This window comes from Myotis daubentonii, chromosome 12, assembly GCF_963259705.1.
Source record: "Myotis daubentonii chromosome 12, mMyoDau2.1, whole genome shotgun sequence".
NCBI lineage: Eukaryota > Metazoa > Chordata > Mammalia > Chiroptera > Vespertilionidae > Myotis > Myotis daubentonii.
In genome coordinates, this window is record NC_081851.1 from 79,107,060 (window position 1) to 79,134,018 (window position 26,959).

Here is a 26,959-nt window from a genome sequence, read left to right on the forward strand (position 1 = left end):
ACGCTGAGGACACCACTGGCTGTGCGACCCCCCAGAAGGGGTGCGGGCGGGAACAGGGAGCATGAACTGGACTCTGAACCCGCGCCTGCCCGGGAAGACGGGTGGACGCGCAGTCGCCTCTGGGGGCACCGCTGTGGGTGATTTTCATTTTCTTCCTGTTGCTGGACTCTGCTTCTCAAACAGACCCCAGACATGTGCTCTTCTCAGTCACGGACACAACACCAGCGTCTTTCTGGTCACTCCAGCCCCGTGAGTGGCCTCTGAGCCGGACTCGCCCCGCAGTTCCTGTGTGAGGTCTGGTCACTTTCCCGGTCTGGCAGAGGCACGCACCCGCGGGGCCTGGCACTGAGGTGAGCACCCCACTGTGGCTGGGGGTGACCCGGCCACGATGGCGAGGGCTCCAGCTGTCGCTGGAGTCTCCTCCCTGGACCTGACCCCTGTCCTGGGGCCTGGAGCCGAGGCTGGCCCACCGGGATGGGAAGGGAGTGAGGCCATGGCCTTCGGGGAAGGTGAGTGCTTCTAACCGGGGCTTAGGCGCCCGGGTGTCCCAGGGAGACCGGTTCCAGCCAGAAGGCGTGAGGGGAACGCTGGGGCCAGGGAGCTGGGAGCAGGCGGGAGAGGGAGCAGGTGACAGAAACGCCAGCCTTTCCTGCCTGTGGGGCCGATGCAGGGCCAGCCCCAGGCATCTGCGGGGTCCAGACTGAACGGACACCGGGAACCAGGGTGCTGGGGGAGCCCTTTCTCTCCTGGGCAGCTGACCAGGTCACACTCAGCAGGGTGGCCCTCTGACCTCTCAGCCCAGGGCTGCTGCCATGCTGGTCCCCCGCCTGCAGGAGCTCAGCCCTCTGACACCCACGCCCGGGGCTGCTGCTATGCTGGCGCCCGTCTGCAGGAGCTCAGCCCTCCCATGGGATGAGTTTGGGACACTGGTCCCCAGACGCTGGCTTCCACGTGGAAAACAAGACGAGTGTCCGCCATCTCATCTCCACTCCCCTCGTTGCCGAGAGGCTAAAATGTGCTCATGAGCCCGCACAGCCTTGCTGATGTGTAATGTGTCCTTGCCTTTAGCGACGGCAGTTTGTAACGTGCACAACGGCCTTAAACACACTTCATCACACTCACTGAGACAGGAGGCTCGTACAAAACACATTTTAATACATGCCATCTTCCATCACAGCACCAGCCACAGGGGACAATATATACATGGGTCTCCCTAGGCTCTCAGAGCGCGAGTCACACTCCAGGCGGGACGGTGAACCCTAGGCGCGAGCTGCCTCTGTGATCACAGCGGCCTGAGCGTCTTCCGCGCGGGGTGGCCGCGCCGACCGTCCGATTGAGCCCCAGGTGACCTGTTCGCTCGCTTTAATATCAGGTTCTCTCTCTCTCGACCCAACAGCTAGATCCCAAACTCCCGCCCGACGCAGAGCAGGCGCCTGCGTTCCGGGTGGTTCCGCCAAATGGTCTCACTCCTCTTCACACGTGACAGCAAGGGGCCCGTTCCCATCCCCTCCGGCTAAAGAACGCAGAGGAGGCGCACGTAAGGCCGGTGGGCGATGGCTCGCGTCAGCGTAGATCTGGGCTCCTGAAGACGGAATCCCAGCCCCGCTCCCACAGCGGGGACGTCCGCGGGAAGGCAAGGCTCCGCGGCACCTGCCCGTCACGCTCCCACGGAGCCGCCTCTGCCCACCGCCCGGTGCTTCCCAGCAACCAGGGGACACGTTTCGTGAAACTGGAGACTCACATTTAAAACTGAGAGCGCCAAGCACCACGTTATACAATCCAACTTGGAAGCACCGCACCCTGAACCCCGAGCTGCTCCCGGCTGAGAGAGGGGAGCATTCGAGCGTTTCAAACACCCGGCCTTCGCCGTCCTGAGGGCGCGAGGAAGGCTGAGCTTTCCCGGCAGCGGGACACGGAGCGGGAGCCGCAGCTTCTGACGGCAGCTTTCGCTTGGTTTCGTTCGATGTTTCCCTTCGGGCAGGAGAAGTCCCGGCCCCTTCAGCGGAGAAACGGTCCCTCCGGTCGGAGGACGTGACTCAGGCCGGGGTCCCGGTTCAGAGGCCCCCAGGGCGGAGCGCCCGGCGAGCTCCCTCGCGTGGAACGACGCGACGACTGGCGGAGCACACGCTCGCGAAGCGAAGAAAACCCCCGAGTTCTGTTTACACGGATTACACTGATTACAGGGACATCCCCACAGCCTCGATCCCGTCCACGGCCACGGGGGAGAACAGCTTGCCGATCCATCGTCTCCCCCTTTGCAGCCCAGGGAAAGCCGGCGGTTCGTTGAGGGCCCCTGACGCAGTGGCTGCTCCATCTGTGTGTGTGTGTGTGTGTGTGTGTGTGTGTGTTTTGTGGAAAACTGAGGACAGCGCTACAGGACACACACACACTCCCGCTGAATGACAGGGGCTTGAACTCAGAAGCAGGGATGTCTTTGCTGAGAAACAGATGCTCAAAGGACAAACCCTCCCGACTCCGCAGGCTTTGAGAGCAGAGCAGCCCGTGGAGCCGCCCTGCAGCCGGGCACGCGCCACCCAGCGGCGGGCAGCGGCGTGGCAGCGGGATGAAAATAGCTCTTTCCTCTGCCCCTGCCAAAAATTTTCCATGATTTTACTTTTTTGGAAACAATGACAGGAAGTTATCCTTTTCCAGGCCATAAACAAGGACTCGGTTACGTAAACAAGGGCTCTGGTCCTGACCCCTTTCGGGGACAGGTCCCTCCCGGTCTCGCGTGGTGCGAGGGAGAGACGTGGGGCCCTGTCCTCAGGCCTGGACGGCGCTTCGCTCCCAGTGGCCCCGAGGACTCGAGAAGCAGGACACGGGCCCTCGGCTCCGTCCACAGGGACCCGGTTGGTGTGTGCCCCTCCTCACGCTCTCCCACGCGCCCGAGCCGACAGCCATCGGCCCCGTACACGCCCCAGTTCCTGCTTAACAGACTCGTGTGGCTTGAATAATAGGTCCACACAACAACGCAAGGCCTGAGCCCTGGTCCATGTCATCAGGAACTGGGACGTGTACCTGGGATTTGCTAGGAATCTTGGGGAGGAAGGAGAGAGAGAGAGCGCGCCCTCGTGTATGGAGCAGTCAGCCTGGGCCCTGGGCCGGGCTCAGCATCATCGGGGGACGCGGCTACCTCCCCGGGCCAGCACTGGAGCCTGATGAGGTGGCCGTTCCTGAGCCGGACACACCTGTGCCGCGTTCTGCACGCTGGGGGAGGGAGTCCAGGGCGGCCATGGTGCGAGGGCAGGAAGGGAGACGGCGTTGCCACAAGCAGCCGTGGCCGCAGGGAGGTGTTCCAATTCTCTCCAGATGTGAACGCTGGCCTCTGGGGATTTCGCAGAAAAGACGTGACCATCAAATGAACAAACCAGGAAAAATGACTTGGAGATGGAAACGCAGGGATCACAGGAAACGAAGCTCAAAACACCCCGACCAAACCAAACCAGCGAAGTGGCCGCAGCGAACGGTCCGCATTCGTGGAGTTCAGTTACCGTGGTAACGCGCGCCGGGACCCCATGGTCAGCCACCGCGGGCAGCGGGGAGTCCGCGGGCCCCCGGTGCGGCAGGCGCCCCGCGACGCGGCCAGGCGTCCGGCAGCCCTACCAGTCCAGCTTCAGGTCGGCCTTGCTCCAGACGTACTTGCCTCCGCGCTTGCGGAACGTCTCCTCGTCGAAGCCGCTGAACTTGATGGCCTCCTCCACGCCCACGTCCAGGATGGAGCGGGACGGGTCCTTGCGGCCCTCTCTGCAGTTCAGGAAGCGCATCTGGAAGGGCAGGGCAGACATGGGGTTTCCGCGTCGTGTGCCCGTAAAACTCACCGCTGGGCCCCAACCCGACTTGTTGGCATCCAACCATTTCAGCCCGTGTCGGCCACGAGCTGCGAGCCACGGGCCACGAGCCACGAGCTGCGAGCCACGAGCCACGGGCCACGGGCTGGATGCCACGCTCGGCCTGCCGGCCCGGGCACCGCCTTCGCGCTCTCACCTGACCCCGCACGCCCCACGAGGAAAACACGGAAGAAGTCGCTATGAACTACCGTTGATGAACTTGAAAACGATAAAAAGCTAAAAAGTCACAATAAGCGTTTCTCCAAAGACCAAATCCAACTTAAAAATTGCCGCCGCAGTTCTTGTCAGACTCATTTTTTAAAAACAGGTCTTTGGCCTCAGGGCTCGGTCCCCAGTGCGGGGCGCGCAGGAGGCAGCCGATCCATGGTTCTCTCTCATCATGGATGCTTCTGTCTCTCTCTCCTCCTCCCTTCCTCTCTGAAATCAATAAAAATACTTTTTAAATAAATAAATACAGGTCTTTGAATGGAATTATTTGTTCTGGTCTAAAAATATGGGCAAAATCTTATGAATCCAGACCCCTCCCTCCATCGCCAAAAAAAGAGCCGCACAAAACGGGACAGGAAGTGGGGGAGCATTCTGAGGAGGGGGCGCTCCCTTCTCCCTGGGAGGGCGGGGGAAGGGGTCATGGCGGCTCTAGAGAGGCACTGTCACCTCCTCCCAGCGAAGCCAAGGTCACCCAAGGTCAGGGGTTGTGGGCAGCCCCCGAGGCCTCGAAGGCCCTGAACCCTGTGCCGGGGGAACCCCAAACCCCTGGCCCCCAGGGGCACAGCAGAGGACACTCGGTCATGCCAGCTTCCTTGGGACGTCCGTGGACCCACAGCCACGGGGAGCCCATCCCCGAGGCTCAGAGCAAATACGGAGGCGGGTTCCCGCTGAGCCTGCCCACGGGCGTGACCCAGAACCTGGCACAGGGGCCGGGCTCGGGCACATGAATGCGACTCGGGGGCCATGGAAACGTGCAATGCTGCCCTGGCCGGTGTGGCTCCGTGGATGGAGCATCGGCCTGAGGACCAAAGGGTCCTGGGTTCGAGTCTGCTCAAGCTCAGTTGCAGGCTCCTCCCTGGCCCAGGCCCTGCTCGGGGCTCGTGCAGGAGGCAACCCATCGATATGTCTCTCTCACATCGATGTTTCTCTCTGCCACTCTCCCTAAATGGGAAATATCCGAGGTGAGGATTAACAAAAAAGAAGAAAGAAAGATGAAACGCTGGCCAAGGACCACTGGGGGCCCAGCACGATGCTCTGACTCGGCCCTCGTGGCCACCTCACCACCTGCCGTGACTGCGCGTGGCCGTGGGGGGCACTCACATACTCATCCAGAATCAGGTAGGAGTCCTTCATCTGCAAAGGGAGAGGGACAGGCTCAGCCTCACGTTCGGCCTCACGCTCGGGGTCCGTCCCGCGGGCCTGTGTGTCTGTGGTCATCCCCCCTGGCTCCGTGCTTCCCACCTCGCCCCAGTGGCTCTGGGCATGTGGCCCCCAGGTGAGCCTCCTCCCCCTCCCACCTCCTCCCCCACGCCTCCCCCCAACCCTTCAGGGCAGCTGGTGCGTGTGTTCCGACCCACCAGTCTCGAAGCCCGGGTTCCCTGCCCTGTGCCCGAAGGGTCCCGTGTCGCTTGGAAAAATGTCTCCCCTCTCCTCTCGCGGTGGGAGAGCCTGCTCCTCGTTACCCAGGATTCCCAGGGGCCGATTCCCCCGGCACCCCACTTCCCCCTTTTCAACATCTATATTCCAGGAGGAGAGACCCGTGCTCATCTCTCGCACCGGCCCTGCACAGCGGCACCACGCCCGCTGGAGGAGGGGGCACCGTGGGCTCACGCAAAGGCCGCGGGGCTGTCCGAGCCAGGGTGGCTCAGTGGATAGAGCGTCGGCCTGCGGACTGAAGGGTCCCGGGCTCGATGCTGGTCACGGGCACATGCCCCGTTGTGGGCTCGACCCCCAGGAGGGGGCGTGCAGGAAGCCACCGATCAATGATTCTCACCATGGATGTTTCTATCTCTCCCTCCCTCTCTCTAAAATCAGTAAACATATTTTTTTAAAAAAACAAAGGGCCCAGGGCTGGAGGGTGCAGGACAGATGGCGGCCTCAGCCCTAGACTCTGCCCTAGTCCCCCCGTCTCTACCTGACACCGTGGAGCTGGGAGAGGGCCCCCTCGGAATGGACCGGAGCGTGCGGCGGGCCAGGCCGGCGCGGGCCACCCACCTTGTCGTTGCACTCGGGCACCAGGCAGGGCACCCCGCGGTGCCGGTCCAGGAAGCTCTGGAACTCCTCCTTGCTGATGACGAAGCGCTCGGCCTCCCGCAGGGCGCCGGGCCCCGCGTTCTCCCCGTCGATGAGCAGGCACTGGAACACCTGGAACACGCGTGTGCTTGGCGAGAGCGTCCCGTCGGGGGCCACCCACACCTGGGCCCCGCCCCCAGCTTCCTCCCTCCTGAGCCGAGGTGACGCCTCACTCTGAGGAACGTTCTAGAAAGACATTGCTCGGGGGGCACTGGAGCTGGCCCTGGGGTTTAGGGAGCACAGATATTCTTAAAAGGTAGACACAGGAAGAACGGGTCCAGGTGATGCTCTATCTGGGTTCAGCACCTCAGAGTCTGGACCGCAGGCTAGCAAATGCTCCAGGACGGACACGTGGGCCGTGCGGACACATGGAGCCCGGCCGGCGCGGCTCCGAGTTCTCCCGCCAAAGCCTGCGTCGTCGAGGGCTCGATCCCCCGTGTGGGGCGTGCAGGAGGCCGCCGGTCGATGGTCCGCTCTCATCATGGAAGTTTCTCTCTCTCTCCCTCTCCCTTCCTCTCTGAGATCAATTAAAAAGAATATTTTTTAAAAAGCCAATTGTTTGTAATCCCCAGATCAAGATACAAGCATCTTCAAAGTGCTGTCCTTCCCGCTGGGTGTACTCATACGCCCTGCGGAAGGCCCCTGGGATGTACTGGTTTCTCAGTTAATGCGTAAGGACAGTTCCAAAGCCATGAATTGTCTTTTCCAACATTCTTTTCAGTAAATAAACAGGGGTGTGTGTGTGGTGTTAGTCCATGGTGAGGACTGCATCGTCGGGAAAGGAAAAACTCCATCCCAGGGAACTGTCAGGTGACCTCAGGCGGCAGCCGACCAACGACAGGGTGTCTTTGAACTTGAGACGCTCCAGGAGCTGACAGGGGTCAGACTGGAGCACAAATCTCGGCGAATGAACGTTGCTGCGGCTTGGGCAGGGCCTTGCCCTGGCCACCTCCTAAGAACCAATGAAAGGCCGTGTGCTCAGGACCGATGCGGAAGGGCGTCCGTGCGCACAGAAGCCGGAGCAGGAGGAGGACACGCAGCCTGGCTCTGCTGCATCGAGAGTGCAGGCGAGGCTTTCGGGGGCTTCAGAACGTCTCCCAGCACCTAGCATCCCCCGGCCTCCAACCTCCCCATGTTCCAGAAGGGATCAGCCCTGCATGTACAGGAGGGGAAACTGAGGCAGAGAGCATGTATGTGGCTTCTACTTTAAGGAATAAAAGAAGGACCTAGGGCCTGGCTGGTGTGGCTCAGTGGTTGGGCGTTGACCTATGAACCAGGAGATCACGTTCGATTCCTGATCAGGGCACAGGCCCAGGTTGTGGGCTCCATCCCCAGTAGGGGGCGTGCAGGAGGCAGCGGATCCATGATTCTCTCTAGTCATTGGTATTTCTATCTCTCTCCCTACTTTCCTCTCTGAAATCAATCCTATATAATAAAAGCCTAATATGCAAATTGACCAAACAGCTGGGTGACCGGTGGAGTGACCGGTCGCCACGTCGTACACTGACCACCAGGGGCAGATGCTCAATGCAGGAGCTGCCCCCAGCCCGCAGGCCCCAGGCCAGCCAAGGCAGGTGCCAGCGGGGGCCCCCGATCGCCCTGCCAGTAGCCCCACAGAGGGAGGCAACCAGTGGCAACTGCGGGGGCGGGGCCGGTGAGCAGGAGAGACGCCAGGCCGGCCAAGGCAGGTGCCAGTGGGGGCCCCCGATCGCCCTGCCGGTTGGTCCAGAGATCAGCCCTGATCGCCGGCCAGGCCTCCGGACCCTACCCGTGCATGAATTTCGTGCGCCGGGCCGCCAGTAAAAATACATATTTAAAAAAAGCAGGACCCTGGTCCCAGCTGGTGCTGCGGCTCAGAGCTGCGCGCTCACCATCTCCACTTCCCCGGAGCTGTTCCCACCCCCACGGTGTGGCGGGACCGCGGGCGAGCCGGCGCTCACCTTCCAGCGCACCGGGTTCAGCTCCTGGATATGCGCGCGCATGTCCTCGTCCACGTTGAAGCGGTTGATGACGGAGTTGATCTTGAAGGCCACGCGGTACTCCCGGCACCAGCGCCGCAGCTTACGCAGGTTCTCCACGTGGTTGAGCCGCCCCTGGCCGCGGCCGATGAGGACGTTCACGTCTTCGTTGAAGCTGTCGCAGGAGATGGCGAGGATGTCCAGGTACTGGCCTGCGGGAAAGGGCGGCGGTCAGCTCTCCGACCGGTCAGCGGCTCCCACCTCCTCGGGATGGAACAGACCTGCGTTCCCCGTTCGCGTTTGTTGTTTAAACACCGTGTGCGACACACACACACACACACACACACACACACACACGGAAACCTGCGCTACACACGGTAAAATAGTCTTAGGAAAGAAGGCACCTCACAGGACGCCAGCGATGTTCACGCGCGAGAGAAACTCTCCGCCGTGTGTGTGTGTGTGTGTGTGTGTGTGTGTGCGTGCGTGCGTGTGCGTGCGCGTGTGCTCCTGCCTGCACGCCCTCCCGGTCTCACTCACTTCTCAGGGAGGTCAGTTTGTTTGATCTACGAGCTTTGCAGACCACATCTTTTCATATATATATACACACTAGGGGCCCGGTGCATGACATCTGTGCAAGGAGCTCAGTCCCCGCAGACCCAGCTTTGTCTGGACCGTCGGCCGGAAGGACATCTGGTCTAATCAGCATATTACACACACACACACACACACACACACACACACACACACACATATATATAATCAATTTCAGAGAGGAAGGAGGGGGAGAGAGAGAGAAACATCCATGATGAGAGCGAATCACTGACAGGCTGCCTCCTGCACGCCCCACACTGGGGATGGAGCCCACAACCCGGGCCTGTGCCCTGACCGGGAATCGAACCCTGACCTCCTGGTTCACAGGTGGATGCTCAGCCCCTGAGCCGCGCGGCCGGGCCAGTCGCTTCCTTCCTAGGAGACTTAAGGGTGATGGCGAACAAGCAAAAAGGTGGGGAAGCTGGAGCCCAGCCCCCTGCTCGCCACCCTGGCCGGCCCCGAGGAGCTGAGCGCACGAGTGCTGTTATCTGCCCGCACACACACGTTCACGGGAGCCCTGCAGAACTCACGGCCGTTAACTCCACACGCAGCTCGCGGAGAGATCAGGACGGGCCGGTTTGGTCCCGGTCCCAGCCCAGGGAGGGAGGACATGCAGCCGTGCAGGGGACGGGCCTCGGGCGGGGGCGCTCACCGTACTTCACGAACCAGCGCTCGCGGATGAGGCTGCCGTTGCTGACGATGCTCACGCTGGGCAGGCGCAGCTCCTGCTTGCAGAACCTCACCAGGCGGCCCAGGTACTCCCCGCGGTCCTGCAGGAACGGCTCCCCGCCCGAGAAGTTCACCTTCTCCATGCCTGCGGAGACGGGACACCCCACGGTGAGCGAGAAGCAGGGACCGCTGCCTCCTGCACGCCCCCTACTGGGGACTGAGCCGCGACCCTGGCCTGGGCTCTGACCGGGATCGAACCCGGGACCCTTCAGTCCACAGGCCGGTGCTCTTTCCACTGGGCCACATCAGCCAGGGCCAAGACACACTTTTCTCCCATTTCTCCCGGCCACAGGCACCCATCACTACCTCAATGGCCAAAGTCTTGTTTTCTCAGCGTCACAGAAACGCCATGAGATTCTCCTTACCTTCCCCTCCCCAAGGCCCAGGCCCGTCAGCCCCACTCTATGGACATGGCCGTGTGGGTAAGCCAGGGTTTCACCAGGAAAAGGAAAGTCACTGGTTGGTTTTCTTGTCTTCCTTCTATTGAGTAGCTGCTCGGTAATGCGGGGACCGAGTCACAGACGGAGGGACTTGCCTAAGAGGCCCGGGTGCCATGAGGCAACCCAGACGTGCACGGCAGACACCCGCCCCAGGTAGAAACAGGCGCCGGGGCGACGGAATCCATGCGGCGGCAGCAGCTTTTCAGGACACACCTCGCCCGTCCCAGGCCCTGGCCACAGGCTCCAGCCCGGTCCTGGGGCAGCCGTCAGTGGGCACCCGCGCCTGCTGCCTCGGGCTCGCACCCGGGAGCTGTCGCTGCCCCTGCACCGGGGCCAGAAGGCCGGTGCCCCGCCCTGTGCGCTTCCTCCCCCGAAACCACAGCGACGGCTCCTCCGAGGTCCCTTCCTGAAGGCGACCGGCCCCAGGACGCCCCCTGGGCCTGGGCAAGTCCTGTGCTCCCTGAGGAGCTTTAGAAAGAGGGTCCCCCACTTGCCCGGAACAGTCCGGGGGGCCACCCCGAATCACAGCTGTGGTCCCTTCCGGGAGCTCCTCTGCTCTCAGCGGGGCTGTGAGGGGCCACGGTGCCTGCTCTCGTGGCCCCGGGGACCAGCTCACAGGCTGGGGGGCTGCGGTGCCACACGCAGCGTCACCCAGGTGCACCCCTCCCCTGGGAGTCGGACTGAACGGGGGGTGGGGGTAACTAGGAAAGGGAGACGGCTGTCACAGAGGCTCTCGCTGAGGCTGAGGAGCAGGGATGGAGGGTACGAAAGGGCCAGAAGCTGCCAGGCTGGCGCAGCTCAGGGGCTGAGCGTTGGCCTAGGAACCAGTAGGTCACGGCTTGATTCCCGGTCAGGGCACAGGCCCGGGTTGCGGGCTCCATCCCCAGTGCAGGGAGTGCAGGAAGCAACCAATCAATGACTCTCTCTCATCATGGGTGTTTCTCCCTCCCTCTCCCTTCCTCTCTGAAATCAATGAAAACATAATTAAAAAATTGATGAGCAGCTGAAGGAGAGGAGGGGGGGGGAAGGTCTCAGACAGGTCAGCCTGCCCCCAGGGTGCCCACGTGAAGGGTGGCACACGAGTGCACGGGTCCTCAGCGGCTCCTGCGGGTGAAGAGCCGGAGAAGTGACTAATCGGAGGTCTCTTCAGCCCGCGTGCTTTAACGTTAAATACAGGGCGCATGTAAACGAAAATGAACTCAGGTTACAGTGTGAATTCAACTGCTGGGTCTCAACCCTGGAACTCAAACTCTCCGGGGCCTCGGATATTAAGACAAAACAACCACTCGGGACAGCCGCTCGACCTAAAGTGCTGTAACTCGCACCCGTGCCAGGGGCCGGGGTCCCAGAGGAAGGGCAGGGCCTTTGTCCGCCGGAGAGGAGCAGGAACGTTCCCCCAGAGATTGGGGTGCCCGGCATTCCAGGAAGAGGGGCCAGTGTGACCACAGGCTTGGGGGTGCGGATGCTGGGGTTCAGGGGTGTGGCGTGATGTGCCCACAGCACGGGGCACCTAAGGCGTTGGGGTGGGGGTGCTGATGGCAACACGGAGCTGGCCACGGGCCTCGAGGGCTGTGCTGACGCGGGGTGGGGGGGAGCGGGGAGGTGGTGCGGTGCAAGAGGGTTAAGAGGGCGAGTTAGAGCATCAGGAATATGTTCGCGAGAGAGCGGGCTTTCCCGTGGGGCCGCAGAGACAGTGAGATGAAACGGGGAGCCCTCAGCCGGACCCCACGGGACCCAGCGGCCCTGGACCACCGAGCAACAGGATGGGGAGCAAGACAGTCAGGCCCAGGGAGGCGCAAGCGCGGGTTTGATCGCACACAGTGCACATCAGGCAGAGCTCCTGGCGCGGGGAGGGGCGTGGCGGCTGCCCCGGGAGAAGGTGGGTGTGGGGGGAAGCGGGCCTTCGGTGCCCGTGGCCTCTCCACCCAGAAGGGGGGGCTGCTTTCCCACGGGGGCACGGGGTGCCCTCTGGGTGGGGGCCACGGCGTGGATGCCGGTTAAGCCTCCGTGAGAAAGTGAGAGCAGGGGAGGAATGCGGGTGCTGCGGGACAGACAGGACGGGAGGGGAGGAGGGCGGACTTGGGGTGAAGGAGGGCACCCCCTGGGCTGACCGCGGAGCCTGCCTGCCTGCCGTGACCCAGCTCAAGTTCGCCGGGGGCTCGAGAGCCACGTCTGCCCAGTTCCACAGGGAGACATGAAAGACGCCACCACTGCCGCTCCCAGTCCCAGCCTGTGTTTGGGCACAGATTTGCACATATGAACATATATATCATTGACGTCAGCGAGGAAGGGCGAGGGGGAGAGAGAAACATCAGTGATGAGAGAGAACCATGGACCGGCTGCCTCCTGCACGCCCCACCCTGGGGATGGAGCCCGCAACCTGGGCATGAGCCCCGACTGAGAATTGAACCCTGACCTCCTGGCTCCTGGGCTGACGCTCAGCCACGGAGCCACGCCGGCCGGGCTGGACTTGCTTCTTTAACTCTTTCTGGAAAACCCGACGCATCGGTGCTTTGGACAAAGCCAGACAGTACCACAGCCTTCCCACCGGCCTCTTCCCAGACGCTGGGCGCACGGCCCCAGCTGGTCCCGTGGTTTTAAAAGACCGGGCGCCCCTCCCCGGAGTCAGCCGGCATTGCCTCCAGGGACCATGTGGTGTCCTCGCCCTGCGACGGGAAACCGCAGGCCCCCACCCGGTGTGCGTCCCCAGCCCCTCCACCCAGCCCAGCGCCCGTGGCCCAGCCCCCGATGCCAGGGGACGGGACGGACGGGATGGACGGGACAGACTCACCAGCCTCCTTGAGCAGCCGCAGCCCCCGCTGGGCCTCCTCCAGGGGCAGCACGAAGGAGGTCTTGGCCGTGTGGAAGCAGAAGCCGCACTTGTAGTTACACTGGCGGGTGAAGTGGTAGTTGACGCTGGTGGGCGTGAGGGGCCCGTCGGGGCCGCCGCCTCCCTCCTCTTCCTCCCCCGCCCCCTGGGGCTCTGGCCCGTCCCGCCGCCCCTGGCCCCTGTGGGTCCAGCCCAGCCCCAGCCGGAGCGCCGCCCGGAGCCACAGGAGCAGGGGTGCCAGGCTGCCCCACAGGGAGCCCAGTGGCCCCCACAGGGCGCCCAGCAGCTTCCAGGGGAATGCCAGCGGAGCCGTTGCCCACATGGTCCTGGACCGGTGGCTGGGTGCCCCGCGCCGCCCGCTTATATGTGTGCAAACACGCTGTCACCGGAGGCAGGCGGACACGCCCCTTGGGCTGCCGCTCAGCTGAGTCTGAGTTTCGGTTTTTTCTTCCTGAAAATGAAAGCTGGCACGGGGCCAGGCCAGGCTGCGGCGTCGGCACGAGCGCCCTGGCTACTGCCTCCCCGGGGAGGGGGGGGTACGGGGGGGACGCAGGTGCGGTTTCGCCGATAAGCAGAGGCCACCTCTGTCCTGGGAGCATTACTCACGCCTGACATCACATCTAGCAGCTTCTGCCTGTCAACCCTCACCTGGTGGCCAAGGCGAAAGTGGGCTGTGAGAGGAGTGACCGCCCCTCCCTGCCGGGTGCCCGAGACCCCACTCGCCCTGCGACCCTCCCACTCGCCCTGCGACCCTCCCAGACCACAGCCATAGGGACCGCGCACCCCACCAGCCCGTGGAGGTTCCCTTCACCCCCGCGTTTGCAGTGCCGGCTCTTGGCGCAGGGAGGACAGTGCCCTGCAGCGGGGCCCCTTCTGGGCGTCTGTAACAGACGTCGGACAATCAGCACTTTGCTTTTTAACATGTTTGTGTTGATCACAGAGAGGAGGGAAGAGGGAGAGAGAGAGAGAAACATCAGTGATGAGAGAGGATCATGGACCGGCTGCCTCCTGCACGCCCCCCACTGGGGATCAAGCCCACAACCTGGGCAGGTGCCCTGACTAGGAATCGAACCCGGGACCCTTCTGTCCACAGGCTGACGCTCTGTCCACTGAGCCACACTGGCCAGGACCACCAGGCGCCTGGCTTCTCAGATGCTTCTCACAAGAAGGGTTCGCTGTTGATGTTTACGGTTATTTTAGAAAGCGCTGCGGGGGGTTGTGCCAGCTTTCTCTCTCTGCGCCTCTGCCATGAGCTCTGGGGGGGCCTGGCTGCCGGCATGAGATTGCGAGCGGGGTGTGTGCTCGCCTGCCTGCCTGCCTGCCGGCGTGAGATTAGGGGCCTTGAACAGTCCCAGGGCTTGGTCTGTGGGAGCTGCCAACCCGAGCTCCTCACCGAGCAGCCCCGCGGCTCTGGGTCTGCGTTTATCTCCCTGGATCGCCGTTTCTGCGGCTGCAAACACCTGAGCTGTCGCATCCGCCAGACCCGAGGGCTCTGCCTGTGCACGAACCGCCTGCACAGCTCGGGGGTGGGGGGTGGGGTGGGGTGGGGGGTCTGTGGCAGCCGAGCTCTGTCTGGAAGGAAACGGAGACCGCGTTTCCCAGGAACCGAAACCCCGCGGGGAGACACGAGGGGTGCGTGCCGAGTGCCTGTTATGCAACCTCTGACGTGAGTGCCGGCCCCACGGCCCCGCCCACAGCGTGTAACCCCCACCTGTTCTGGCTCAAAGGAAAAGTAGTTTTTTTTGTTTTGTTTTGGGTTTTTTTGCTAGGTCACGTGAGTATAAGGAAACGAAAACAGATCTGTTTACTTTTCCCACCGTGTCCTGGAGGGCACACAGGGTGACCTCACACGCACTCGGAGCTGCAGGGTTGAAGGTGTGGCTCCCATCGCAGCCTCAGCTGTTTAACTTGCGATTGGTTTCCCCACCTGCCTGCTCTTGGGAACCTACTTGGGATGACAGGTTGTAATGCTTATCTTTTTAAAAAATATGTTTTTATTGATTTCAGGGAGGAAGGGAGAGGAGAGAGAAACACCAATGACGAGAGAATCATGGACCGGCTGCCTCCTGCACGCCCCACACTGGGGATGGAGCCGCAACCCGGACCTGTGCCCTGACGGGGAATCGAACCGTGACCCCCTGGTTCATAGGTCGACCCTCACCCACTGAGCCACGCCCACCTGGCTGGCGTATTAAGCACCAGCACCTGGTGGGCACAATGAGAAACCTCACACACCCGGGGCACTGTGTCCGGCGCGGGCGGCACCCCCTTCGCACATACGTATTTCACACCAACGTATTTCACACCTGGAGGAGCTTATGTCACACGGGGCATAGGGTGGAACTCGGATTTAAACACTCGCCACGCTGCTCACTCTCTGATCGTTATTATCACATTATCCTATTATCACTTCTTCGGGCTGTTGGATCCGGGCCCCTGTCTTGTGTTCACTCATTTGTTCATTCACTCCCTCCTCACTCACTCATCCATTCAGGCAGCCTTCGCTTCCTTTCTTCTTTCCATCAGCAGTGCTCACTGGCAGCCTCCTATGTATCAGAGGAAAGTTAATATACGGCCCCGCTGGTGTGGCTCAGCGGGTGAGCGCCGACCTAGGAGCCAGGGGGTCACGGTTCGATCCCCGGTCAGGGCACAGGCCCGGGTTGCGGGCTCGATCCCCAGTGCGGGGCGTGCAGGAGGCAGCGGATCAGTGATTCTCTCTCATCATTGATGTTTCTCTCCCTCTCCCTTCCTCTCTGGAATCAATAAAAATGTATTTTAACAATATTCACATGTGAAACATCCATAAAGTCAGTAAGTCAGAGTCCCTCCTGGCAAGGGGCTCCCAGCAGCCGACAGTCACTGTGGCGTCCTTGAACAGGCGCTTCTTTCTCCCCGAATGCCTTTCTCCAACCCGCCCCCCCCCCGCCCCCCGAGTGAGGCTTGGGAGTGGGTGCCCTTCTCCCTCCAAGTCCTGGCTTTGAAAGGCCAGGGAGGGAGGTGGAGGCAGCCCCCTCCTCTCTCCGCTCCTGGGGGTCAGCCTGTCTCTATGGCATCCACGCAGCTGGGTAACAGCCAGAGTCACCATCCTGCTTCCGAGCCTCTCAGCACATCAACATTCCCAACAACATTCCCAACATTCCCGGCTCTGACGCAGGCAGCCCCCGTGGCGCCATCAGCACGGCTGTGACGCATGGGTGCATGGTGGGATGGGTGTCCTTGCCCACAACCATCTCACTTGTCCTTTGGTTCATCACTGAGCCCACAATGCACCAGGAAGAGCACGTTGGCTCACAGGTGCCCATGGAGGCACAGGGGTGCAGCCGGAGCCTTCCCGACAGGGGACGCTTCTAGGCAGCCGCCATCTTCTTAAAAACACACAACAAACACGTCCCCAAGACCTTGACCTTCTCCCAGCCCCGAGGGCCTCCCTCTGCCGCCAAGATGACCCTGTCCTGTTTCTCCAACCGCACTCGAGGTTTGCCTGCTCTCACCCGTTTATTTATTATTATTATGAATTATTATTCAATCCTCACCTGAGGGTCTTTCCTCCATTGATTTTTGGAAAGAGTGATGGAGAGGGGGCGGGGAGAGAAACATCGATGTGAGAGAGTCACACTGACTGGTTGCCTCCCCCCCTCCTGCCCCCCCCCACCACCACCACCGGGCCTGGGGATCAAACCTGCAACCCGAGACCCGTGCCCTTGCCCAGGAATCGAACCCGAACCCGAGGTCATTCCGAGCGTGGTCGGTGCACTAACCGCTGAGCGGCCAGCCAGGGCGGTGTGCCTGCCTTTAACTCCTGCCGACCACACGGCGGCTCCCAGGGCTGTGCAGCCCGTTCCGTCGGCATCCACAGACGCACCCCTTACGCGGAGCGGAGCTCGGAAGCAGCCCGTCCGCCTCAGCGGCCCCGAATCCGCCTGTGAGCCCGCCGCCGTTTATCTGCCGTGCGATTGAGGTGAGCGCCGAGGCTGAGAAACCCATGCCTTTTGGTCAACATCCGTGTACATCCGTGTACGTGCAGGAACCAGGCGTGGGGCCCTGGCTCACAGGGAGACGAATGCTCCCCTCGGCACACGGGCCCTCTCCTGGAGCAGTGGGGGCCGTGGCCCGCGCCCCTGCCCCGTGCTGTCCCCGAACGCTCTGCTCTGCCACGTCAGCCTGGCCACCCGTGGGCGCTGCGGTCTCTCCTTCCCGTTCCAGTTCAGTCTCCGAGGACGAGGACGGAGGAGGTGGAGCACCGCCTGCTGTGTTGACAGTCGGGGGTTCTCCTTCGAGAGGCGCCTGCTCAAGCCTCTCGCCCATTTCTGTTGGGTTTTCCGCCTTTTGATGGTGGATTAGTAGGAACTGACCGTGCACCTCCTTGGGTTATGGCTGCAAGCACCGTTTTAACTCTTCGGCCTGTTCCCTCCCGGCTGGTTGTAACTCGTGTAATGAGTGTCACTTTACAGACCTCATGTAAGCGTGTGTGTGTGTGTGTGTGTGTGTGTGTGTAACGAAATGAACAGTAACAGTGCCGTTCCTGGGCATTTTTGTTTCCTTTCTGGGCGTGAGGTGGTGTGAGTCGCCAGGTGGCCCTCCTGCTTGCTGATCGGCTGCGAGAGCCCACGTGACGTGAAGCCGGTGGCACCACAGGTGGGGCCCCTCAGGGGAGGGAAGCCGGGCAAGAGCAGCCTGACCGGGTCCGCATCACAGCCGGCGAGCCGCACCGGCTTCCGAGCCTTCGCCACCTGGGGTCGCACAGGCCCGGCTTCCTCCCTGGCAGGGAGCTGCAGGGACACGTGTGAGAGACACGGGCAGGGGCGCCACGGGCACCTCCTCTCAGGACCCCCGCTGTGCACGAGCCGCCCGCCCCCAGTCTGGCTGTCTGTGCACCGCAATCAGGTGCCGTGTGCTCCAGGTGCACACAGGGCTCAGCAAGGGTCAGCATCTAGAACCTTCCCAGGGCCCTGGCTGGTGTGGCTCAGGGGATGGAGCGTCGGACCTGGGACGGAGGGTTCTGGGCTGGAGAGATTGCTCTCCCTTAAGAGTGAGGCTGTTGTGTCTTCAGTGTTCCACACCCAGGTGACCTTGACCGAGCCCAGGTACGGCCATGTCGTGACCTTCACGTCTCCTGTAGGGAGGAGGTGGGTGAAATGGAGAGGGAAGCTTGAATTGAGAACAGGTGGCGGGGCGGGGCGTGGAAGAGTCCGGAAAGGCGCCTGGGGGGATGCAGGACACACAGGAGCCGGGCCGGCGAGGCTCAGTGGTTGAGCGTCCACCTATGAGCCAGGAGGTCACCACTCACTTCCAGGGCAGGGCCTGCCTGGGGTTGCGGGGTTGCAGGCTGGATCCCCAGTGCAGGGCGAGCAGGAGGCAGCCAATCAGTGACTCTCTCTCATCATTGATATTCTACCTCTCCTTCTCCCTTCCTCTCTAAAATCAATAAAAATATTTTTAAAAAGCACACAGAGGAGTTGGCTCCCTTGTTATGTTCATCTGCGCTCCGCACGGGCAAGGAGCTCACACCCACCACCCTGTCTCCCTCGCAGAGGACACACTGCAGGCTCTCAAGGCTCCGCCCCGGCCCGTCACTCCTGTCTGCTCGCCCCACTCCCACGCATCCCTAGGCCAGCGGTGCCAGGAGGCCTCCTTCCGCAGTAAACGTCCTGCCGCCTCCCATCCACACGCCGGCGGCAGAGCTGGCTGTGCCGGTTTACCTCTGGTCTTGCACCTCCATCTCAATTCTAACCGGCCCAGGTTTCTCCCCAGGGAATTTTTTTTTCTCTCTCAGCCAGATCCTTTGTGAAGACCAGCGAGTGAGCACACAGGAAGGAAAATACCCAAATCATTGCGTGAATGAGGCAGCAATGGCCTCTTCCCGCCCGGAAAGCTCTGTGGGTGCCTGTGGCAGGGCCCTGGGACAGCTTGGTTCATGCCGGGCTATTTACTTATTTTTAACCTTTATTGTTGAAAGTGTGACATAGATCTCCACTCCCCGCTGACCTCGTCCAGCCTGCTCCTGTCCCCCCCAAGCCCTCCCCACTGTCTGTGTCCAGGGGGCTGCACGTATGCACACAGTCCATGGATCCCCCTTCCCTCTGAGGTCCCGACAGGCCCTCTGAGGCGCACAGCAGGTGTCCCAGCCCGTGTCAGCAGCGGGAGGGAAACCCTAAGGGAAGCGCAAAGGCCTCGCTCAGGCGCTAGGCAGCCCAGGGTCGGGGGTGGGGGACTGGGTCCGAGCCAGGACGCATGGGTGGTCGCAGCAGGGAGTCCAGGTCCGGAAAAGGCTGCAGGCCCCGCAGACCCCTGGGGTGAGGATGGACGGATGGACCGACTGACTCACCCCGGACAGCGCCCCCCCCTTTCGCGCGCTCGGAGCTCCGCGCAGGCGCAGTCCCGCCCAGCGCCGCCTGCACAGCCCGCGGGGAGGGCGGCTCCAGGGGTTGCGCGCGGGGGGGGACCAGGGGACCCGTGGGACCCGCGGCCACGCACCCGCGGCCTTTCCTCCACCTGCCAGCTGGCACGGACTTCGCCCGCCCGCACCCCGCCCCCCGCTTCCGCGGCCGCTTCGGTTTCGGTTTCCTGGCGGCGCCCCGACCGCGCCCCGTTTCCTAGAGCCCGGACTTGGGACGGGGAGCCGCCCATGGCCCCGGCCGGCCGCCTGCTCGCGCTCCTGGCCCGGCCGCAGAGCCCGTCTCGCGCGGGGGCCATGGCGCAGCCCAGCTGCTTCGCGCTCGAGCTCCCGGGCGGCGGCCTCGCGCACTTCGCCGTGGGCACCGGGGGCACCGAGGGCCCCGCCGCGCCCCCCGACCCGCGCGCCGCCGCGCTCCTGGGCCCCCCGGGCCGCAGCTACGCGCTGTGCGTGCCGGTGGCGCCGGGCCGGGACTGCGCCGCCCGGGTGCGCGCCGCGCGGCTGCTCCAGCGCCTCCTCCTGCAGCTGCGCCGCGGGCCCCTCGGGCGCTGCCAGCTCCTCCGGCTGCTGCGCTACGGCCCGGGCGGCGGGGCGGGCGGCGGGGCGGGCGGCCTGCAGCGGGGCGTGCTGCTCCGCGACCCCGACGACAGCCCCGACACGCGGCGCGCGCTGCTGGCGCTGCTGGACTCGTGCCTGGAGGCCCCGCGCCCGAGCCTGGGCGAGTTCGTGGGCGACGAGAGCCACCAGCTGTGGCAGCGCCCGTGGGAGCTGCGAGGCGGCCGCGAGTGGCGGCAGGTGGACCCCGAGCGCGTCGTGCCCGCCCCGGAGCCTGCGCTGCACCCCGTGGTGCCCGACCTGCCCAGCTCCGGGGTCTTCCCCCACCGGGAGGCCGCGCGCGCCGTGTTGGAGGCGGTAAGTGGCCGCCCCTTCCCCGCCCGCGGGATGGAGCCCCGGGTCTGAGAAGCGGGCAGGGGGTGGGGCTGGGCTGCCTGGCAAGGCCCCTCTGGCCGGGTCCTTGGTTCAGGGAGGCGGCCTGCCCGCCTGGCTCTGTCCAGACCCCGTGGCCCTTTGGAGATCCCAGCCGCTAGGTCCGCCCGCCCCGCTGTGGGACACCTGGCCCCTGGCGCAGAGCTGGGCACAGAACAGGACAGGAGCTGCGGGGCATGGAGATGACGTCAGCTCAGGGTCTCACCCTCCGGAGGTGGGGGTGCAGAAAGGCAGGCCTCTGGGGGTGTAAGTAGCTGGGACTGAAACAGGCCGCTTGCTTGGGCTACTGAGCTGCCGGCTCCCCTCTCCATCGCTCCTGGTGATGAAGGGAGCACCGGGCACCTCAGGGGCCCAGGAGCCGGGGTTCTTGGGGCCCAGCCTCGCCAGGGCCTGGGGTCCAGGGGCGCCCGGGAGGCCACACTGTGGGCCTGGATTCATTCTACAAGCTTATGGGGTCGCCCTGGGGATGGGCATTCACTTGCAGGCGGGCAGCTTGGGGTGAAACCCAGACTCTGGCATTGAGGGCCTGAGTCACCTTCACTTTCTTTTTAAATTTTTTTAATTTTTTTTTATTATTATTGCTGTCAGAGAGGGAGGGAGAGGGAGAGAGAGGGAAACATCAATGATGAGAGAGAATCATTGATCGGCTGCCTCCTGCACGCCCCACACTGGGGATCGAGCCCCCAGCCCGGGCCTGTGCCCTGACTGGGAATCGAACCCTGACCTCCTGGTTCCTGTGTGGACTCTCGGCCACTGAGCCACGCTGGCCGGGCTCAGCAAGTTTCTTAAATGTTTTTGCACCTGTTTCCTTATCCGCAGAGGGAATGCTGGGGCCACCCTGACAGAGGTGTCAGCATGCCCAGCTCCGCCAAGCACAGGCACACAGCCATGCCTGGGCCTCAGCACAGAGCTGCCGGGAGGGGCGGGGGGCTGCAGTGGGGTGACCCAGAGTCCGCTCTCTGAACCCCCGTCACAGCCCGCTCTGCTCCCACCTGATCCCACGCTCCCCATAAGCTTGTAAAATGAATCCAGGCCCACAGAGTGGCCTCCCCAGGCGCCCCGGAACCCCAGGCCCTGCTGAGGCTGGGTCCCTAAGAGCCCCGGCGCCTGAGCCCCTGAGGTGCCCGGTGCTCCCTCCATCATCCCACTCCGCAGGGCGGGGATTCACACAGGAGCGCTGGAGGGGGGCCCACAGCTCTCATCGGAGCCCACGGTGGGTGCGGCCGATCCTCCATGTTGGACGCACTCCCCAGGCGGGGCCAGATTCCCACATCGCTGGGTGACGCTGGTCCGTAATGGGGTGTCACTCCTGTCCTTCCTCCTCGGGGAGCGGGACCCTGACCGTTACCGACTCTGAGCCGCAGCCACCCCGCCCTCCGGGTCCGCACACCGTGAACCGCGGGCTCCAGGCTTGCTCTGGGCTCAGCTGAGGCTCCGCAGCCCGCTCCCCGCTGACGCTGACGTGCTGTTCGCAGTGCACGCCCTTCATGCCCGAGGCCCGGGCGGTGCTGGAGCTGGTGGACCGGTGCCCCCGGCAGGTGCTCAGAGGCGCGTTCCCGGTCATCGTCATAGAGGGCCTGGACGCCACAGGTGAGAGGCTTTCCTGTGGGTGTGGCAGCGACAGGGCCAGCAGGTGCCGGGACAGACAGGTCTTTCCCAAGAGAACTGCACAGAGGCCGCTGGGCCTGGGAGCCTCTGGCTGGGCCTGGGAGCCCCTGCTGTGCCGGAGGAGCTGGGGGTGCGACGCTGAGACGCAGAAGCCCTTCGGTGGGCGGCCTGGGGCGGGGCATTGAGCCTCAGGAGCACGGATGGCAGTGGGTGCAGCCTGGGTGGGAGGCCAGGGGGCCGGAGACGGTCAGGGAGAGCTGGGGGGGAGGGGGATTGGCGGGGGTTGTTCGGTCCAGAGAGGGGCTGGGCAGGCGAGGAAGGCAGGATGGGTCCTCGCCACCGAGAATCAGCACCCGTGGAGGGGTGGTCAGGAAACCCCAGGTGACCAGAGGCCCCTGGAGAGTGGGAGTGGAAGAAGCAGGACGTGGGCGGAGGAAGCCTTGGGAGCCGCCAAGTGGACGTGAACACACAGTGGACGCGCCTGCACTCAGCCCCCAGCGCACGCAGGGGTGCGGCCGAGGCAGAGGAGAGGCCCTGGACACGGCTATTATTATTATTATTGTTATTATTACTATTATTATTTTCAGAGAGAGAGAAAGGGAGAGGGAGAGAGAGAAACATCAATGAGAGAGGAAGCCATCGATCGGCTGCCTCCTGCACAGCCCCCACCGGGGATCCAGCCCACAACCTGGGCAGGTGCCCTGACCGGGAATCGAACCGTAACCTCTTCATTCCTGGGTCCACGCTCAGCTGCTGAGCCACACTGGCCGGCCAGGTGACAAGGCTGTTCTCAGGGACAATGGTGTCACCTGGTGTGGCGGCTGGAGGGCCCTTTCCCGGGGCAGCTGGCAGGTCAGGAGGCGTGAGCAGAGCCGATCCGGCCTCCACGCCGGAGCTTGCCGATCATTTGCCAACAAGAGGGCCAGTCGGGCTCCCCTCCCGGTATTCCGAGACCAAAGAGCGGATCCCAGGTTCCCAAGGGCCTGCAAGTGTCTGTGAAGCAAGCATGTCAAACGCAAAGGCTAACGCGGGCTGAAGGAACGTGGCCTGCGGCCCACGGGCTGTGAGTTTGACACGCGTGCTGTGAAGCATCACGGGATTTAACCAGCTGCGCCGAGGGACGGGGCAGGACCGCCTTCGCTCCCCGAGAGGAGAGTGACTCCTGGGAGTGACGGTGGGGGGCTGATGTGCTGTGTGACCCGCAGGCAAAACCACCGTGACCCAGGCGGTGGCAGACGCCCTGCAGGCCGCCCTGCTGAAGTCGCCGCCCGCCTGCATCAGCCAGTGGCGGCAGGCCTTCGACGACGAGCCCGCCATCATCAGGAGAGCCTTCTACTCTCTGGGCAACTACATCGTGGCTTCTGAGATAGCCCAGGCGTCCGCCAGGTCCCCCGTGGTGGTGGACAGGTGGGTGAGAGGGAGGGTGGCATTTCCTTCCTGGTGTGTGTGTGTGTGTGTGTGTGCGCGTGCGCGGGCAAGTACACACTTGTGTGTTAGGTGAAACTGTGTTACCATAATCACAGGAATAACGTCTATGATGCATTAATTGCCTGCACCGCTGCCTGGCGTTGTGCTCAGAAGGCTACATCCGCTGTCCTAGGAGCTGGGCGGGCACGGGGCATTCTCCCAGCCTCCTGCTGAGACACGCAGGCGTGAGGAAGACGATGCCGCCTGCCCAGGGCCTGAGCTGCCTTCTCGGGGACAGCGACCACAGCCTCCTTCCTCCATCAGCCATCTCAGCGGTTTGCCAGTTTGTGGCTGAGTCAGCAGGCATGTTCTGGCCACCTACAGGTGCCAACGACCTCTCCCGTCGGTGCTCTGCTGGCAGGAAGCAAGCACACGGTGGCAGGAGAGGGTGATACACACAGGGTGTCCCTAACACGTCTGACTCACGTTTACACTGTGAGTCATTGTACAGGCATGTTTATTAAGACACGCTTCCTTTCCGGAACTGCACGCTCAGCTGTGAAAGTCCGTACGTTTTCTGGGACACCCTGCACCTACGGGCCCATCAGAGCTGGATGAGTCCTGAGGAGGAGACAAACCAGGGTGATGCGATGGTGGCATCTCACCCTGAGTCGCCAGCTCGGGGAGCCCACTGCATCCGCACTGTGGTTGTGCGTTTTACTCTTTTTTAAAGAATATATTTTTATTGATTTCAGAGAAGAAGGGAGGGAGAGAGAGAGAGAGAGGGAGAGGGAGAGAAACATCAGTGATGAGAGAGAATCATGGACCGGCTGCCTCCTGCACGCCCCACACTGGGGATCGAGCCTGCAACCCGGGCCTGTGCCCTGACCGGGAATCCAACTGTGACCTCCTGGTTCATAGGCCGACGCTCAACCACGGAGCCACGCCGGGCTACTCTTGATATTTTATAAATACTTTAAACAGAAGATGCAGGTTTATTTATTTAGTTGGTGCAGTGCGAGGGAGGCTCGAGCAGAGGCACCCCTGTGGCTGATGCTCAGAGCCACCTCGGTTCCTTCTGCAGACGGGGAACTCACCACCCCTTGGCCCCCCAGGTACTGGCACAGCACGGCCGCCTACGCCATCGCCACCGAGGTGAGCGGGGCGGTCCAGCACCTGCCCCCGGCCCACCACCCCGTTTACCAGTGGCCGAAGGACCTGCTCAGGCCCGACCTGGTCGTGCTGCTCACGGTGAGCCCTGAGGAGAGATTGAGGAGGATCAGAGGCCGGGGCCTGGAGAGGACCAGCGAGGAGGAGGAGCTGGAGGCCAACAGCGTGTTCCGTCAGAAGTAGGTGCTGCGCCCTCGCCGGGCGGGGTGCTCAGACGCTCGGGGGGAAGCAGCGTCCACGCCAAGGGCCTCCAGCTTGTGTGACCTCGGCCTCGTCTGAATCCTTCCGGGGCACAGACTGCGGAGACGTTTGTCACTGGGCGCATGGCCTAATCTCTCTGAGTCTCTGCTACTTGGTCTGCAAAATGGGGTGCCAGTGGGTCCTCCCTAAGTCACTGGGTCTGAAGGGGGAAGGCTCACGCGGAGCCCTACTGCGTGGCGGACAGTAGGGACTCACAAACGCTGGCTGCTAAACATCACTCCTGACCTATCAGGTATTTTTAAAAATACAGATGCTTATTTATTTCAGAGAGGAAGGGAGGGAGGGAGGGAGGGAGGGAGGGAGAGAGAGAGAGAGAGAGAGAGAGAGAGAGAGAGAGAGAGAGAGAGAGAGATGATGATGATGATGAGAAAGAATCATTGATTGGCTGCCTCCTCATGCCCCACACTGGGCATCGAGCCCACAGCCCTGGCCTGTGCCCTGACCAGGAATTGAACTGTGACCTCCTGGTTCCTAGGTCGATGCTCAGCCACGGAGCCAGGCCGGCTGGGCCGTGTCAGGTATTGGACACAGTGTCTCAAACACGGCCTGTGGCAGAGCTCGCGCCAGGGGAGGCAGTGGGAGACCCAACGGGGACCTGGCTTCACGCTGCTGGCGGGACAGCGGGTGGCACAGCACCGGGGGCCCGGAGAGCCGAGCGGAGACGTGTGCCAACCTGTTCCTTCTCGGTCCCCAGGGTGGAGGTCTCCTACGCGCGGATGGAGAGCCCGGGCTGCCACGTGGTGGACGCCAGCCCCTCGAGGGAGAGGGTCCTCCAGGCGGTGCTCAGCCTCATCCGCGATCGTTGTCCTCAGCTGCCGTGACTCGGCGCCTCGTCCGGTGTTCAAGCCGCTCCGCCCAGGGCTGGGTACTCGCTTTCCCGCTCGGTGTGTCCCGGAGAATCGGGGACCAGGCCTCTCCGTGTCCCCCTAATTATCGTTTGTGCTTCTGACCGATGGGCCACGTTCCCGTGGGCACCAGGAGAGATTTCCGCCGGGCACCCCGCGCTGTTCTACGAACGCCGCCCCAGCAAAGTCCTCGGGGAAGCCCTCCCCGCTCAGCCTCCCCTCCCAGCCTCCACCACGCCCACACCTGCGCCCTGGCAAGACCCTGATACGGTGGGCGTGGACGTCTGCCCAGCCCGGCCTCACCCCATGGTCTTGACGGAGCCCCAGATCCCAGAGCCAAGCCCTCCCACGGGACGTGCCTGCGGTCCTGGCCCCCAGGAGCGTCTGGTGGGCGGGGGCACGGGCACAGCCGGTGTCCACCTGTGTCGGCAGCTCACCACCCCGAGACCCCGAAGCGCAGGCGCGCCGGCCTTTCTGGAATTACTCCTGCCTGTTCTGCTGCCACCCTTTCCTCTGGGCACTGGCTGTGGGTCTGGGGAGCGTCTTGCCCTGAGCTGGACTCCTGCAGGTGGCCAGGGCAGCCATGTGGTTGTGTCGCTGAGTCTGGCAGGGTTTCCGTGGCCTGGGGCCGGGCTTCTCTACCAGCAATGGGGCCGGGAAGCCACGGCCACGCGGGTGTGTCTTTCCTTCCCCAGCTGTGGTTTGTCTCACGTCGTGAGCACAGCGGGCCCTGGAGGGGGTCCCCTAGTGAGGGGTCTCGCACTTGAATGTCTGTGATGGCCCATGAAATCCGCTTGGCGGTCTGTTTGGCTAGAAAACAGTGGCTGAGAAAAGAGGACGTTTAACTGCTTGGTGGCTTTGGGTGAGTCATGCAATATTAGTGGTAACTTGATCAAAATGGGAGAATAATGCTTGATGTGTCTTACGGAGTGGGCGGAGCCAGGCGGTCACCTAAATCTCTTCCAGTTCCAAGATGGATAGATGATTGTCTTCTTGAGACAGCCCCTCCCCCCCAGATAATTACATTTGAGGCCTTATCAGGATCATGCTATGGAATCTTAAATTATAGTAACGTTTAGTATTAATGATATTCCATTTTTCAAAAGAACCCTGGGTAATGTATACACACTATATCGATGCATATAAATGGAAATATGATTTCATATGAAAATATTTTTAAAGCTGACACATAGTGTCGGGATCCGTTAAGATGTGACGTCAAAGTATGTTCTTGGGGTTCGTGACTTGACGGTCTGCACAGCTTGCGTGCTGCCCCGGAAAACAAGCCTTCCATCTTCCGTGCCTCCTTTCCGCCCCTCGCGGCGAATAAACTCGCTGTGGTGTCCGGCCTGCGCTGTTGTCGCGTGCGTGTTGATGTCCGAAGGTGCCCCCCGGTGGCTCTGGGGTAGGAGGGGCATTTGGGGCCGCAAGGAGGTCAGCCTGGGCTCCCGGGCAGAGCGCGACCTGCACGTCCTGGCGGGCTCGGCGCTGGCGCCCGCTTCCCACCCGGCTCCGTGCTCTGACGGGGGATCTTCACCAGTGACCCGACTGTAAGGTTCTCGTGGCAAAGATCAAATGCCCAGCATCCCGCGTGGGCCTGTGGGTTCC

The 26,959-nt window shown here is 62.8% G+C and overlaps 2 protein-coding genes across 3 annotated transcripts; one reads left to right on the forward strand and one right to left on the reverse strand.

Annotated features, from left to right (window-relative positions):
• Positions 1–1,133: 1,133 nt before the first annotated feature.
• On the reverse strand, positions 1,134–13,059 carry RSAD2 (radical S-adenosyl methionine domain containing 2). 2 transcript variants are annotated; one of them, XM_059660606.1, is made up of 6 exons: positions 12,641–13,052; positions 9,333–9,494; positions 8,069–8,298; positions 6,051–6,200; positions 5,157–5,189; positions 1,134–3,764 (listed from the first exon to the last, which is right to left on the reverse strand). In XM_059660606.1, the coding sequence occupies exons 1-6, from the start codon at positions 12,999–13,001 to the stop codon at positions 3,600–3,602; spliced, it is 1,101 nt and encodes a 366-aa protein (XP_059516589.1). In that variant the 5' UTR covers positions 13,002–13,052; the 3' UTR covers positions 1,134–3,599. The 2 variants fall into 2 exon arrangements, with proteins under 2 accessions (XP_059516589.1, XP_059516591.1); XM_059660608.1 differs by lacking the exons at positions 1,134–3,764; positions 5,157–5,189; positions 6,051–6,200 and adding an exon at positions 6,774–7,080 and having other exon boundaries at positions 12,641–13,059.
• A 6,088-nt stretch (positions 13,060–19,147) lies between these two features.
• CMPK2 (cytidine/uridine monophosphate kinase 2) lies at positions 19,148–26,697 on the forward strand. Its single transcript, XM_059660609.1, has 5 exons — positions 19,148–19,985; positions 21,536–21,650; positions 22,874–23,075; positions 24,191–24,424; positions 25,201–26,697. The coding sequence occupies exons 1-5, from the start codon at positions 19,305–19,307 to the stop codon at positions 25,325–25,327; spliced, it is 1,359 nt and encodes a 452-aa protein (XP_059516592.1). The 5' UTR covers positions 19,148–19,304; the 3' UTR covers positions 25,328–26,697.
• Positions 26,698–26,959: the final 262 nt, after the last annotated feature.

Coding starts and splice junctions, on each gene's coding strand:
- RSAD2 (XM_059660606.1), bottom strand. CDS start 13,001: ATGTGGGCAACGGCTCCGCTGGCATTCCCCTGGAAGCTGCTGGGCGCC. Junction 9,495..12,640: donor GCGGCTGCTCAAGGAGGCTG/GTGAGTCTGTCC, acceptor CCGTCTCCGCAG/GCATGGAGAAGGTGAACTTC. Junction 8,299..9,332: donor GCGCTGGTTCGTGAAGTACG/GTGAGCGCCCCC, acceptor CCTTTCCCGCAG/GCCAGTACCTGGACATCCTC.
- CMPK2 (XM_059660609.1), top strand. CDS start 19,305: ATGGCCCCGGCCGGCCGCCTGCTCGCGCTCCTGGCCCGGCCGCAGAGC. Junction 19,986..21,535: donor CGCGCGCCGTGTTGGAGGCG/GTAAGTGGCCGC, acceptor TGCTGTTCGCAG/TGCACGCCCTTCATGCCCGA. Junction 24,425..25,200: donor AACAGCGTGTTCCGTCAGAA/GTAGGTGCTGCG, acceptor CTCGGTCCCCAG/GGTGGAGGTCTCCTACGCGC.